At 41.3% G+C, this 14,202-nt stretch overlaps 1 protein-coding gene across 1 annotated transcript in view; it reads right to left on the reverse strand.

The window, feature by feature from the left end:
- The window catches only part of FBN2 (fibrillin 2), a 235,335-nt gene that overhangs the window by 60,233 nt on the left and 160,900 nt on the right, over window positions 1-14,202 (reverse strand). The window contains exons 26-34 of the mRNA XM_081231423.1: window positions 10,374-10,502; window positions 9,480-9,605; window positions 7,307-7,432; window positions 6,721-6,843; window positions 6,439-6,564; window positions 5,987-6,112; window positions 4,774-4,896; window positions 2,363-2,485; window positions 347-472 (exon numbers count right to left, since the gene is read on the reverse strand). Coding sequence (XP_081087549.1) covers window positions 347-472; window positions 2,363-2,485; window positions 4,774-4,896; window positions 5,987-6,112; window positions 6,439-6,564; window positions 6,721-6,843; window positions 7,307-7,432; window positions 9,480-9,605; window positions 10,374-10,502 — 1,128 coding nt within the window. The remainder of the gene's footprint in view (window positions 1-346; window positions 473-2,362; window positions 2,486-4,773; window positions 4,897-5,986; window positions 6,113-6,438; window positions 6,565-6,720; window positions 6,844-7,306; window positions 7,433-9,479; window positions 9,606-10,373; window positions 10,503-14,202) is intronic.

A 14,202-nucleotide genomic window follows, 5' to 3' on the forward strand; every position in this document is an offset into this window, starting at 1 on the left:
ACATTAAATAGCAGTGATTGAGGTACACAATATATTTTAAAAGCTGAACAGTTTATCCACATTTCATTCATTTAGTGATAAAAAAAGAAATAGTTAAAAAAAAAAGAAAAACGAATAAGCCAAAGTTCCAACTCTTGGCTCTTGGCCAGGAAAACTTCACAAGAGATGAAAGCCACCTTCATCATTATTCATTCGGCAAAATAGTCCATGCTTAAACAAATGACTTTTATGTGTGCAGCATGTGCTGTGTATTCTGCTTCCAGGTGGAGCCTGTTCAGCCCTTTTTGTGGTTTCATTTGCTGTAGTTGATCCAACTTGGAAATGAGTTGGAATCCTGGTGACCCACCTTGGCAGGATCTGCTGTCTGAGGCTGGAGTGAAGCCCATCTCACACTCGCAGCGATATGCACCCGGGACGTTGAGGCATTGTCCATTCTCACAGAGATTTATGTTTTCTGCACACTCATCAACATCTGTTGAAGGAGCAAATTACATCTCTATTAAGTTCCAAATCTCATGACATTTTTTTCTTTGCTCTATAACTAAACCAGTCTCGCTGGCCTGAGTTAGTGCTCATTAACATGAAACAACAATTATCCATATACACCTAAATAAGGGTATACAACTTGATAGCAGAGCTGTTTATGCCCTAACATTCAATTCCATTATGATGAACAGGAGGAAAGAGGTGTCTCTCACATCTGTCTCAGTTCTCTTTAATGCTAATTTGATGCATCTGTGTTACGTCAACATCATTTAGATATAACCAAGAACATTGGAATTAATCTTAAAATGGTGTTAATTCACTTGAAAACATTACAGTATTAAAATGAACAACTTTTTCACTAGTTCAAGTATTTTTAAGCAAGTAAGGGACACTCTATGGGAGTGAGAAAAGTTTCTTTCATGCCATTACAATCTCATTAAAATATTCTATTTTAATTACACAAATGAGTATTATTCATAGAACTTAAAGACAATTTCTTTGATTCTATCAAATGGAAAAAGGGGGGAAGGGCAGAAATGTTTATTGAGGGCCTAACATTTGCCAGGGAGTGTGCTAGCTGCCTGACATTCATGTTTTCACTTAGTTCACCAACCCTGTGAGGTTTACAAGAGGAAGAACCTGAGGCTAAGAGGAGGCGACTGATGCCTGGGAGTCACAGTGATCTAATCCGCGGCTGAGCCAGGGTCTAGGTCCAGCTGTGTCTGATACCAAGGCCATGCCCCTGCCCTCACACCACGGTGCAGAGACATGTTAAGAAAGATGCAGTACCCGGGGTTTAAAAGTAAGGAAGCTTTACAACTGAATAAACATGTTTTCTTTTTTTTTTTTTTTGCGGTACACGGGCCTCTCACTGTTGTGGCCTCTCCCATTGCAGAGCACAGGCTCCGGACGCACAGGCTCAGCGGCCATGGCTCACGGGCCCAGCCGCTCCGCGGCATGTGGGATCTTCCCGGACCGGGGCACGAACCCGTGTCCCCTGCATCGGCAGGCGGACTCTGAACCACTGCGCCACCAGGGAAGCCCTAAACATGTTTTCTTAAAGAGGCATTAGAAAACTGTAAGTCTGTGTTTTTGATGTCAATAATTAGAAAAAACTATCTTTTAATTTGGGGCTTAAAGTGTGCACTGAAATTCAACGGAGAAACACCTATCTCTCAAGCTTAAAAGTATCATTCTTTATGTCCAGCAAGATGATCTAGTCTTTTACGTGAATATAATGAGTGGATGTTTTATCCTCAAGGAATGCAGAGTGAATTTACTCACATCCATTAAGCTCTTATGATGCATGTTTCTAAGCTGTTTACTTGTATTATTCCATTTAATCCTTTCAATACCATGTGATAAACTGAGATTTTAATAAACACAATAACTAGCAGTGATTGGGTAGGTCATAGATTTTATTTTAAGAAGCTGTATAGTTTTCCCAACATGTCATTCATTCAATGATATAAAAGAAAAAAGGAAATAGTATTTATTATTATTATTACCACCATGTCCATTTCAAAATGGAGAAACTAAGGACACACAGGTTAAGTCATCTACTTAAGGCTATATGGCCAGTAAGCAGCATAGGCAAGATCTGGATCCAGATGGTCTGACTCAGAGTCTGTATTTCTGACCATTATGTTAATTAATGAATAAAAGGAAATGACAGTCACTAAGAGTACATGATAGTAATAAATGCCATTATTTTAAAAAATTTCCAGGTTTTTGCGTTTAATATAAGCCAAAGATACATATTCACCTTAAGTCAAGTGTAAAAACAGAGGTAGTGATTTCAGCCTCCTTTACCTACAGTCTTCTGATGAAGATGAAAACATACAGAGTGTTGCATGAAAATCAGCACCTCACCCACCTGAGCAGGTAAATCCATCTCCAGTGAACCCTTCGGAGCAGGCACAGCGGTAGGAGCCTGGGGTATTGACACACTGAGCATTTATGCTGCACTGGTGGGTTCCATTAGAACATTCGTCCAGATCTGCATGTCAAGAGAGCATAGCAATAAAGTTCAGAAATGCAAGTGGAATATTTAAACACCCAGGAAGATTTTCATTTGTCTTAATTTAAATGTAAACTGGCCCCAAACTGGCCAAATGGAATGTATTTTAGTTTACTGGTCAAGTTGCAGTTCTATATAATTTTCTAAGACCTCAGACCTATGATCCAAAATGTTCATGCTACAAACATGGGCTAAAATAATTAGTTCAAGCGTTTTGTGAGCTGTCTAATCAACTAGAATTATAATGTTTAAAAGAAAACCAGGCCTAGATTTCCTTCTGATTTCTACTGAGGGTGAATTTTATCATTGGCTACCTTATCACTAAAAAAGGGGTCAATTTTCAAGATAATACTGAATTTCAGAGCAGGACAATTACCATCGAATTTTCAAGTTCATTTTATAGATGAGGAAGCCAAGATATGATTCTTGACCTCATGGAGCCCCTAGTCTAGTGGAAAAGACAGATGTTAAACACAGAAAATTACATTAAATACTGTTATACATGTACCATGAAGAAAAGTTACAAGGCATAAGGAAATAAGGAGGGTGTCTAATTTGGATTGCAGGAATTAGGAAAGCTCCACTGAAGAAGTAATTTTTAGTTAACTTCACACCTGAAGGATGAGCAAGAGTTGGCCTGCAAACAGAAGTAGGGATGGGTCTTCCTTGCAGAGGGAACAGCACGTATAAAAACACGGAGAAGGACAAGAGCTTTAATGTGACAAAAATTAAAGGAGGTCAGAGTGATAAAGCACAATGTAGGAGACCAGGATGAAGGAGAGTGAAGCTGGAGAGATAGTGGGAAGATGCCATAGGGTCTTGTAAACCATGTGAAGGAAGCTGAATTTTATCCTAAATTTAATGGATTAAAATGACAATTGTGAAGAAATCAGATCCATGGTTTAAAAAATCTACCTGGCTGCAATGTGGAGAATGGATTGTGGGAGGACCAGAGAGGGTGTAAGCAAACATATGAGGAGGTTCTTTTAGCAGCTAATAGAGAGAAAGGGCTGGGGTGGGGGGCAGATTGAGAGAGAGAACAGTTGTGATGAGAGCGGGGAATGGAGATGGAAAGGAGTGGATGGATTGGGATGCCATTTTGGAGTAGAGGTGCCTGGACATGGTTAAATCTTTTGCATTAGCGGCAGGCTATTTTTCGATAGCTGGCCAGAGTGATAGATGGACAAGAAGCACAAAAAACGGGAGGCTAGAGGAGACAAAAACAGTAAACAAATGGGACTAGAAAAATGGGAATGGGGATATAGCTGAAAAGTTGTGAGATTAACGATAGAGAAATGGCTGGACTCAAGTGGGTAGCTAGTGGACTTAGTGACACCATGAGAGAACTTTCCTTAGCAAAGTTATTTAAAAACTATGTTAACTGAAATTCTGGAGTCAGCTCATAAACATTTGACAAATCTAAAACAATTGAGTAGGTAAGAAAGTACATTCAAATTAACTAATGTTATTAATAAGAGATCTTAAAATTATCCTTTAATTCTTGCTGCAGGCTTATCAGGTTTTAATGAGTAATCATGGGGAGGTTGGTTTTGCTTGCTTTAATTTGTAATTTAAATAGACCTGGATAATTTACGATTTGCAACATGCCTTATTGTTGAGGCACATAAAACACTGAATGTATCAAGCAGCACTATGAATGACATCAAGGGTAAAATCCAGTTCCTTGCCTCACAGCTATAAAGGACTTATTAGACTCTGGTCAAGAACTATACAACTTGGAGAATGGCAACTGCCTTCACATTCTCCTTCTAATCTGGCTTCTTGGAATCCAAAACATTTAGATTTCTCTGGAAGAATAATTCTATTTTCTATTAAGAAGCTGGTATTGACCACTTACTATAGACTTAGGTTATCTGAAAAAAATCTTTTCATTCCCTTCATTTATTTCACTGGGTTTTAAATCTCACTGTTACTCTATGAAAAAACTGGAAAAATATATTAGTCATGTTTCATCCTACAGCTGTTTGGATTTCTGGCTGCACATCAAATAATTTTTACTGAACAACACCACATTAAAAAGCAGATGCCAAGGCATACTGTTGTAATTTGATCATTTATACCAAAGTTAAAGGAAACACTTAGGCAAGAATTATCTTGCAACGAAAGACAGCCTTTAATTTTCAAGAGAATAAATGAAAATAAGAGGCATGTTCCTATTTAAGTATGTAGGTTAACAACTGTGCAAAGAAGAGCCTCTAGGGATTTTGTGTCTTAGCAAAGGTTATTTATATTTGCAAAATACTCACCAATACATTTGATGCCATTTCCAACCCAGCCTTCTCTGCAGTTACATTTGAAGCTCCCTGGGACGTTTAGACATGAGGCATGCATGTCACAGTTGTGGGCACCAATTTCACACTCATCCACATCTGAGAAAACATAGTTAATATGAAGATAAGATACAACCTAGTTAATTCTACTTCCAAGAGATTTCTGTATAGGCAAAATTTTAAAGTAAACACAGAGAAAACATTAACGTCACTTTTATTTTTAATATGTTTAGACTTCAACAGGATTTGGAAATTCATGATCCAAATCAAACAAGGCCTTCCCTGAAAGAAACTGCCAGCCAGAATATATAAAAATAATCACTGGAAATGTTATCTGGAAAGTGACCAGATGCTTTTATCAGAATTATGTATATAGTGTCTGTGTATGTGGTACACATACATATGAACATGCAGAGTTCTTCTTTCATTACTTGCTCTTCCCTGGAGGTGTCAGCTTAAGGCCTAGGCTGCAGTCTAAGTCACCCACCACCTGGCTTGAGCAAAGTACCACACTAGAGCCTTGAGCAATGATGGACATTTGGCCCAAAGCACTGACCTTGGGGGTTCAACCCCCATCCGCCCTTCAAAAGGCTAAAACTATTTCGTAGAGAACAGGAATAAGAGATAAAATGAATGGGGTGAACAAAGAAAAAAAGCGAAGAGAGGAAATTTGGGCAGGGAGGAGAAGACAAAAGCAAATGGAAAGAGAGGAGAGAAGAGCAGAGAAAAAGACGGGGGAAAGAAAGGAAGGAAAAGAGTCTAAATATAAGTTTAGATTAATTTTTGTTAGTTTAAAAGAACTGCAAAACTCAGCAAGCACCTGGGATTCCTCCAGGTCTTTTGGTGCTTCTTCCTTACGTATATCTCCTGTTTGGGCAGGAGAAAGTGAACGTTGCCCCAAGAGCTACCAGGAGCACATCAGAACCATGGGGGCCAGATTCCACACCCATTCTCCCACTCCATGACCAAGCATGCAGCCAGGTCTGCAGCTTGGTAGCTGAGACCATGCTCATCTACCACAGAGAAGAGACAAACGCATCACACATGCTCTGGGCCAGTTACTCATCACATAACTGTCACAACCTGGTGTGGGTGAAAGTACAAGAAATTCCAGGGAACAAATGATGTTGAAGGTTAACCTCTGAAATATAAGAAGCTGAAACACAGGGGATACAAGCTTGAGACCTACCTGTGCATCCTGTGGTCCCCTTCTTTACTGAATACCCCAGCTGACAGTGGCAAATGAAGGATCCCTTGGTGTTCTCACATTCCCCAAACATGCAGATATTTGAATTTAAGTCACATTCATTCACGTCTAGGAAATTGATTTTCAACACCTTGGTTAATACTTGTTTATTCTAGTAATTCAAAAGCTATCTTTTAAACTGAATAGCGTACTAATGAGATACACAAATAACGTTTAAAATATAATGTATTTGCAGGACACAGTATTACAGATAAATATATTGTATTTAAGGATTTTTTTTTCAAATAATTCTTCCTTTTTGGCTTTCACATCTTCTAATACAATGGTTTGAATTTTAAAAATAACCAAAAAAGCCTTTTCTTCTTAGGTGCGCATGTGTGTGTGTGTGTGTGCATACTGTACATAAATATTTATCCTGTTCTTATGGTACCCACCAATGCATGTTTTCATGTCCATTGAAGCCATGAAGCCATCATAACACAGACAGCGATACTCTCCAGGAATGTTGGTACACTGCCCACCATCACAGATATCAGGATTATTTTCACATTCATCAATATCTGATGATACAAAATCAAAATCAAATGAAAAACAAGGATGACTTTTATTAAGCTCATGCATTTTTTTCCATCCAGTTCTACACAAAATATGTGGAGCCAGATTTGTAAGATAAGATTAACCAGATGTACAAAGTCTGTGTATTTTCCTTCCTGTACCTGCGCACGACCTCCCATCTGGCATCAGGGCATAACCTTCACTGCAGCTACATTCATAGCTTCCTTCTGCATTAGTGCACTGGGTGTCACAGCCTCCGTTCATTATCATACATTCGTCAATATCTGTAAAAACATTGCCACCATGTTACTTGTCAGGGATACTTCCTTAAAAATAAAAAAGAGAGAGTTTTTCTACTTCTTCTTAAGCAGACAATGCTTCAGTGGCTTTGGATTTTTCTCCCCACTATTCATGTTGATTGATCATTGTAACATTAGCCTTTCTTAGCTCCTCTCACTTCCTTTTAGACAGCATTTCATTTGACATTCAGCTCCAGTAACCTAAGATTAAAGAATTCAGATATACCATATAGGACTAAATATATATCTAGAGAGAAATATAGGATGTTTCTTATTATAAAACCAAAGGTTCCTCTGCAAAACCACCAAACCATGGCATCTGCCCCCATTCTTAGATTTGTTTTTAGGACAAAGGACTCCCATCGGCGTCATTATATATTCCGTGCCAGAAGCATTCCTCGACTGACTTGAGAAATACAACTTCCAGACCTGTCTGGCCTACCCTTACCTGTACAGCCCTGTCGGTCTGGCGTGGCCTGGTACCCAGCATTGCAGGAGCACTGATAAGTTCCGATCATGTTTACACATTTTCCATTTCTACAGAGATTGTCACTCAGGGAGCATTCATTAATATCTATAAAAAGATACACAGAGTTAATGTTTTATGAAATCACAACACCACTTAAACTATCAAGAACATGCAGCATCAGAGCAATGGTCTCCAAAGGGCTTTATTTACTTCAGGGGGAAGTAAGATGGTCTCTTGCAACAATTCAAAGAAAACGCCAGAATCTATGTTTCTCCTAGTTCTATCTACAACAGTGTTCTCCAGTGGAATTTTTTACATTGATGGAACTGTTACATATCTGTGCTGTCCAATATGTAGCTGTTACTGAGTGCTTGAAACATGGATACTGTGACTAAGGAACTGAATTTTTAACGTTATTTAATTTTGATAAAATTTAAATAACCACGTGTGGCTAGTGAGTACCACATTAAACCACATCCACCTAGCACATGCCCCAAATAAAGCTTAATACTTAATCTATGAATTTACACTGGAACCCTCAACTGGTCTTAATTGGATGGTTATGTGTTGTCTAAATAACGTGAAGGTTCCTGAGGGAAGACAGCTGGTTCCACAAAACAGAGGGGCTGAAAATAGGGCCCTCAGTTTTTAAGTTTTCATGGCATTGTGTTTACAGGGCCTGGATAGGTGGATTACAGATTATATTGCCTGTTTTTAAGTAAACTAAGATGGGCAGATGCTTTAAAGAAAACGCCTGCAAAGATCTGTGGAAGAAACTAGTACTAATAATGCAAAAAGAGAAGAGCAAGAAAATGGTAGAGTGACACTTCCTCACACAAGTTACCTGTCAAACACAGTCTAAGGTAAAAATCAGATATAACAAGAAATTCACCCCAAATTCTCAAAATTACTAAGAAGACAATGTGGCAGATTTATGTTTGTAATCATGAAATATTTATTTTGAACATGCAAAAATACGTATTTTATAATGTACATTATGTCATTGAGGGGAACATTTTTTCAGCTATAAAACCCATGAAAATTAATTAGCAAAATAAACTAAACTTAGAAACAGATCTCTGGATCACTGGTATCACAACCATGAATAAACTGTAATTATCTGTGTGAAAAAGCTTTTTGAACTATTAAAGTGGAATTAAAAATATTGAAAACCTTTAAATTCACCTTTTAAAAATGTCTGTTTGAAAAAAGAAGCAGACTCACAGATACAAAGAACAAACTAGTGGTTACCAGTGGGGAGAGGAAATGGCGGAGGGGCAAGATAGGGGTAGGGGTTAAAAAAAAAAGGGTTATTATGGGATCATACAAAAACATGAATGCAAAGCTTCTGAGAGTTGTAAAGCACGATAGAATTTAAAGAATCTTTCATTCAATAAAAAAATTAAAAATTAAAAAAATAAATAAAATGTCTGGTCTATGATTTAAGATTCACCTAATCATTAGCATAGCGATATAAATATGGGTTATAAATAAATACATGAGTAGTCGGGAGGTGTGCTCAAGTTATGTTTTTATTTGGGGGTGTGGGATCTGTCTATTTTAAACTGTTTTATTTGCTTACACTTTCAAGAAAGACTTACTGTGAGGAAAACATTTCCTGGCTAAATCAAAGCTTTAAAGCCTACGGAACGCTTCTTCAAGACCAGCCGTGGTCGCACCTACATCCTCCGCCCCCCCATCCTCGAGCTCAGGGCCAGTAAAGAGGCCTCAGTGCTTCTGTGAGGAGGGGGTTGGAGCGTGAGCTCACACACAGGTGAGCAGGCCCGGTGATGACTGACATGGGGCACCGAGTGGGTTCTTGTGCACAGGTGTGTGCACAGGCAAACTATCCAACTTCCAAGGGGAGCAGCTGTCCCATTCCAGCCCACCCGGAGGAGGGAACTACAAGGCCTGACACAGGGTCCCTCCCACAGGGTCCTTTCCAGTGCGCTTGTAACGAAAAAGAGGGGAACTGGGGAAAGCATCTTCTAAAGACACAGCCTGAATCCAAATGTACGGACTCTGAATTCCCGAATTTTAATCTGTTAGATTTCACAGGCCAAAAACAACCAGTTCATGAGAATGACCTCTGATCTTTATGATCTTTACCAGTTGAACTGGGAGGGTTTACGTGCTGAGGAGACAAACTCACCCACACAGTCCTCACGTGACGGTGACAGCTCGTGTCCCAGTGGGCAGTCACACTGAAAGCTGCCCTCAGTGTTCACACAGGTGCCACCCCTACAAAGGAGAGGGTTACGTTCACATTCGTCAATGTCTGAAAGGTAAAAACGTGAGAGCCATTAAAGAACTCTGAGGAAAAAACGTTCACGCACACAGCATGGGAGAAAGATTCATTATCTGAGGCCATTGTGACTCAAACGTGAGACATGGGTTAATAGATGGGATAACGCTCTCCTCACTTTATGATCAGTAGATAAAAGGTTAAGGTTCTACTCTGAAAAGACAGTGAGCTATCAAGGCTTTTACTCGTATGAAATGAGCAGGCTTATGAGAGGTAAAAATAAACAATATTCACTTTATATCACTCTAAACTCCAGACACCATAAGCCTCTATCTCTAATCAAAGTGAAAGAAAACTCTTAGACTGATCACTTTCTATATCCCATGAGGTGAGTCCTATAAGTTGCTAAAAATCAAACGATGGGCTAAAAGGTGGGCAATGCCAAGAGTGTAATAACACACAAGTAAGGAAACGAACATGGGATTCGCATGACAATATAAATTTGGGGGTCACCACCCACTACCATACATTTTCAGTGACTCCCTCCTCAGCAGCTAGTCTGTGGTGACTTCAGATTCTATAAATAAGCAGAACCCAGTCTCAATATCTCACTGCCATTAAGGCACCAAGGGGCTGGGGCTCCCCAAGAGCTATCGAGGAGCGGATTTCCTGTCTGACACTTAGATCTGTTCTCTCTCTCGCCACGGCTCATTGCCAAGCACGTTGTTCACAGCTCTGAGACAGGCGAAGGTCACGCTAAGGATTCTGTGCTACACTGGTTTGCAGACCCGAGAGGCTTACCCATGCAGTTCTTCATCATCATGAACCCGCTCTCGTAGCCTTCGAAGCACTCACACTCAAAGCTGCCCGGCGTGTTGACACAGATCCCACTCCCACAGAGGTCAGGAGAAATCCTGCACTCGTCAATGTCTAGTTCACAGGGTTTAAAAGACATTCAGAAAACCAGAGTGAGATGGGAAGGTGTTAACGAACAGAGAGATTTGGCCTTCCAAGCAAAGGTGCTGGAGGAAGCAGGGGCGAGCCGTAGAAGGATGCGTTTTCAGGAGGTCACCTCGAGGGGGACAGGGCTGCAGGCACATTCCTTTCCCCAACTGCCAAAACTGTCACAGCCAATGGGCAGGTGGGCCCTTTTTGTCCTTAAGAATTCTGGAATTGTGGATTTCTCTTTGTTGCTTAGAAATGATAACAGAAGGATGAACCAAGCAACTGTGATATGAGCCGACCAAGGCAGGTGGCAAACGAGGAAGCAGTGGCCATATGGATGGAGTCCCACACATGACGCAAAGCCCACGCTGGTTCTGCTGCACTAGCCCACGTGCGCCCCTGGTGCAGGCGTGTGAGGGCTGCTGCCTCTGAGCAGGGGTGGCTAGCCGGCCACAGAGACAGCCTCAGAGGCAGACGCGACCACTGAACCCTGAGCCGGAGAACGTGCCTATATGGCAGGGCCGTGGAATATGCCCCAACTGTGTTTCTGCGTCATATTCAGACGGAAGAGCCTACTGATTTAATTTTAAAATTAAAAACAAACGATAATGATGGGCTTTTGCGTTTGTCAATTTTTACATACTACAGTAAATAAGAATCTTTAATAGCAGCACTTAGACTCTCAAAAATAGGATTCTCTGAGAAATCTCCCATTCCTGAAATCAAGATTTTCAATAGAGCAGTATGTCTGTAAAATAAGATTAAGAAAACATGACTTGCTTAAATATTTTTGTCAGAGTGGGAAGAATGTTTTTGCCAGCATCTGTTTATTCTCGTGAATTTAAATTTTTAAGTTTTTCTATCACAGGATTTATAAATGGCTAATTTGCATATGTTCTCTTGAGGGGGGTGGTGGGGGGTAGTCTCAGCCCCTGCTTTCTCCCAGCTTTTGGTTTTTTTTCTATTGATTTTTCCCAATTGCAGGACATACTGAAAAAATGCAGGTACTTTCTTTTAAACAAAAGTCTTAACAAAATTGATTGATTCAATTAAGCAGGTAATAATACACACACTAATTCTCTTAATTTTTATCTATCAGTATCTAGGAACTGGTGATGAGAGCCGTATGAAGAACACAGAATAAGTTCAATGGCAGAGGAGGGACAGGTTTTGGCTGACGTGATGTGGTGGGAGCTGCATAGTGTAGATTATGAACTCTGGAACCAGATGACTGGGCACAAACCCCACTTCTGTCATCTTCTGGGTGTCGGGGCTTGGGAAAGCCACTTAATTTCTCTGTGCCTTAGTTTCTTTATCTGTAAAATGGGGCATGTAGTAGCACCTGCCTCATAGGAGTAAGTGAACCAATGTTTCTTAAGTGCTGAGAACAGTTCTTGTCTCATAAAGAGGGCAGTATATATGAAAGCTATTTGCTGTTAAGAATTAGCGTTTTGGAGGAAGTGGCTTTTGAACTGATCCTGGAAGACTGCATAGATATTCTAACTTTAAAGATGTAGAATAAATAGAAGGGCAAGAGATAAAATGCATAGATGAAGAAAACTAATGCATTTCAGAGAACATCAAGTTGTAGAGAGGCTGATAACGGGTGCAAGTACAGGTGAGATGGGTATGGTTACTGAGGGCGCCAGCGTGGGGAGCAGAAGATGGGCCTTACATGCTGTGAAGAAGGGCAGCCGACCGTGTCCCACTGTCCTTTCACATTGCATCCCACAACACCGCAGTGCTGTCAACAAACTTCTCTCTTATACAGTATAAACGAGGTGAGTTTCAGAGCCATTAAGTGACTTGGCTAATTTCACACCAAAAACAGGGCAGTCAGAACTGGAAAAGCTTCTTTACCTAGGTCTAGGATCATCTAAGTCAATAGAAGTTGTTTTGCGGGAAGTTATACAATCCAAGCCCTGCTTTAGGATGAAAAACCTGGTGGTTGTGAAAATGAAGGATCTAATTGGAAACTTACTGGGGTGGGAGACGCTGGAGGAATCTGCAGTGTAGTAGAGACTGCGAGGTGCTGCCCAGGTCCCCCTTCAAGAAGGAAGGACTCACGCATCCTTGCCCTCAGCTGTCGGGACTGCGGCTGGCAGAAAGTCCTGAGGTGAGAACTATCCTCAGGAAGCGCCTCAGCTAAGCGGATCTTCCTCACAGTCACACCCCTTCTTGGGGCAGATGTATGCAAAGATTCATCATGCAGGTACGTAAACACCTAGCCCCTCTGCCCTAACTCAAGACAACTGTGATGTGCTTCCCAGATGCAGAGCTCCGGGGGTGGGTGGGCTGAGGACCACACTGGGACTGCATCACAGCCCACTTCTGCTTCCTTTCCCTCCCTACCAAGACCAAGACTTAATAACCTTCGTGCCTGCTAATCTCTGCTCAATCTGTTTCCTGAGGAGCTGAACCTCAGCAATAGTGTAGAAGAAATAGTACAAGTACTTGAGATAGCCATTTTGATGGAAGAATATACATAACTTTTTCACTTGTCTATTGGGAGAGGGAGGTGTCAAAATTAAGTCTGAGGCTTCAATCCTGAGTGAAATGATACTATTAATATATCCAAGGAAGTCCCTAGGCAGAGGAAGGGGGATGGGACAAAGGGAGATGAAAACAAAGAGAAACTGTCCAGATGGAAGTTAGAAATGCAGGAGTGGAACTCAGGAGGACTAGAGAGCTAGAGATGGCACCTAGGAGTCAGTTCAACAGAGGCCATCCAAAAAGGCATGATGGGGGCTCCCCTGGTGGTGCAGTGGTTGAGAGTCCGCCTGCCAATGCAGGGGACACGGGTTCGTGCCCCGGTCCGGGAGGATCCTGCATGCCGCGGAGCAGCTAGGCCCGTGAGCCATGGCTGCTGGGCCTGCGCATCTGGAGCCTGTGCTCTGCAACAGGAGAGGCCACAGCAGTGAGAGGCCCGCGTACTGCAAAAAAACCAAAACAAACAAACAAACAAAAAAGGCGTGATGGTAGATGCAATTCTGAGAGGCAGAATGTTGAGAGAGCAGAGGACTTTGGAAAATGCCCAAGGGATGGAAAATGCCAAAGGCAAGAAGAATCTGGGAAGATTAGAGACGGAACATCATAGTCATGATAGGACAACTGAGACGGGAAATACCGGAAGCTAAGAGAGAAGAAAATCAAGGAGGGGGTTGGCCAGAGGTCAAGGAGACTATGCACTGAGAGAAAGATTTTTTTGAACTTGGCAAAGGTTTTTTGCAAGAGTATATATATGTGCCTGAAGGAGGGAGGTCAGCATTCAGGGGCTACAAAGCAAATGGTTACTTAAAAGGAATGAGAGGTAAAAGTAGGAAAAGAGTATGGTAGCCTGAGGGAAAAGGAGGGCTGAGGAGACGCTCTGCACTTGTTTACAGGTCTAGGGAAAGAAACCAGTAAAGAGGGGGAGATGCCAGAGAGAGAGGAGTGAACTCTGCTAAGAAGGGCCTGGAGCAGAAAGAGGGAAGGAGAGTGAAAGCAGAGAGTTTCGCTGGAAAATTGCAGAAGAACATCACATTTCCTTCTCTGGAAGTGGAGGAGAGAGTAGGGCTGAAAAAGGACATTTTATACCAGAGAAGAGGGTGTGTGAGAAGGGTCCTGGCAATCAGGTCTGACTTCAATAAAGAAGAAAAGGAATGAATAGCGATACGAGAGGGTGTGTAAGTCATAAGAGGTTTAG

Source organism: Mesoplodon bidens (genome assembly GCF_964165515.1).
Source record: "Mesoplodon bidens genome assembly, chromosome: 4".
Taxonomy (NCBI): Eukaryota; Metazoa; Chordata; class Mammalia; order Artiodactyla; family Ziphiidae; genus Mesoplodon; species Mesoplodon bidens.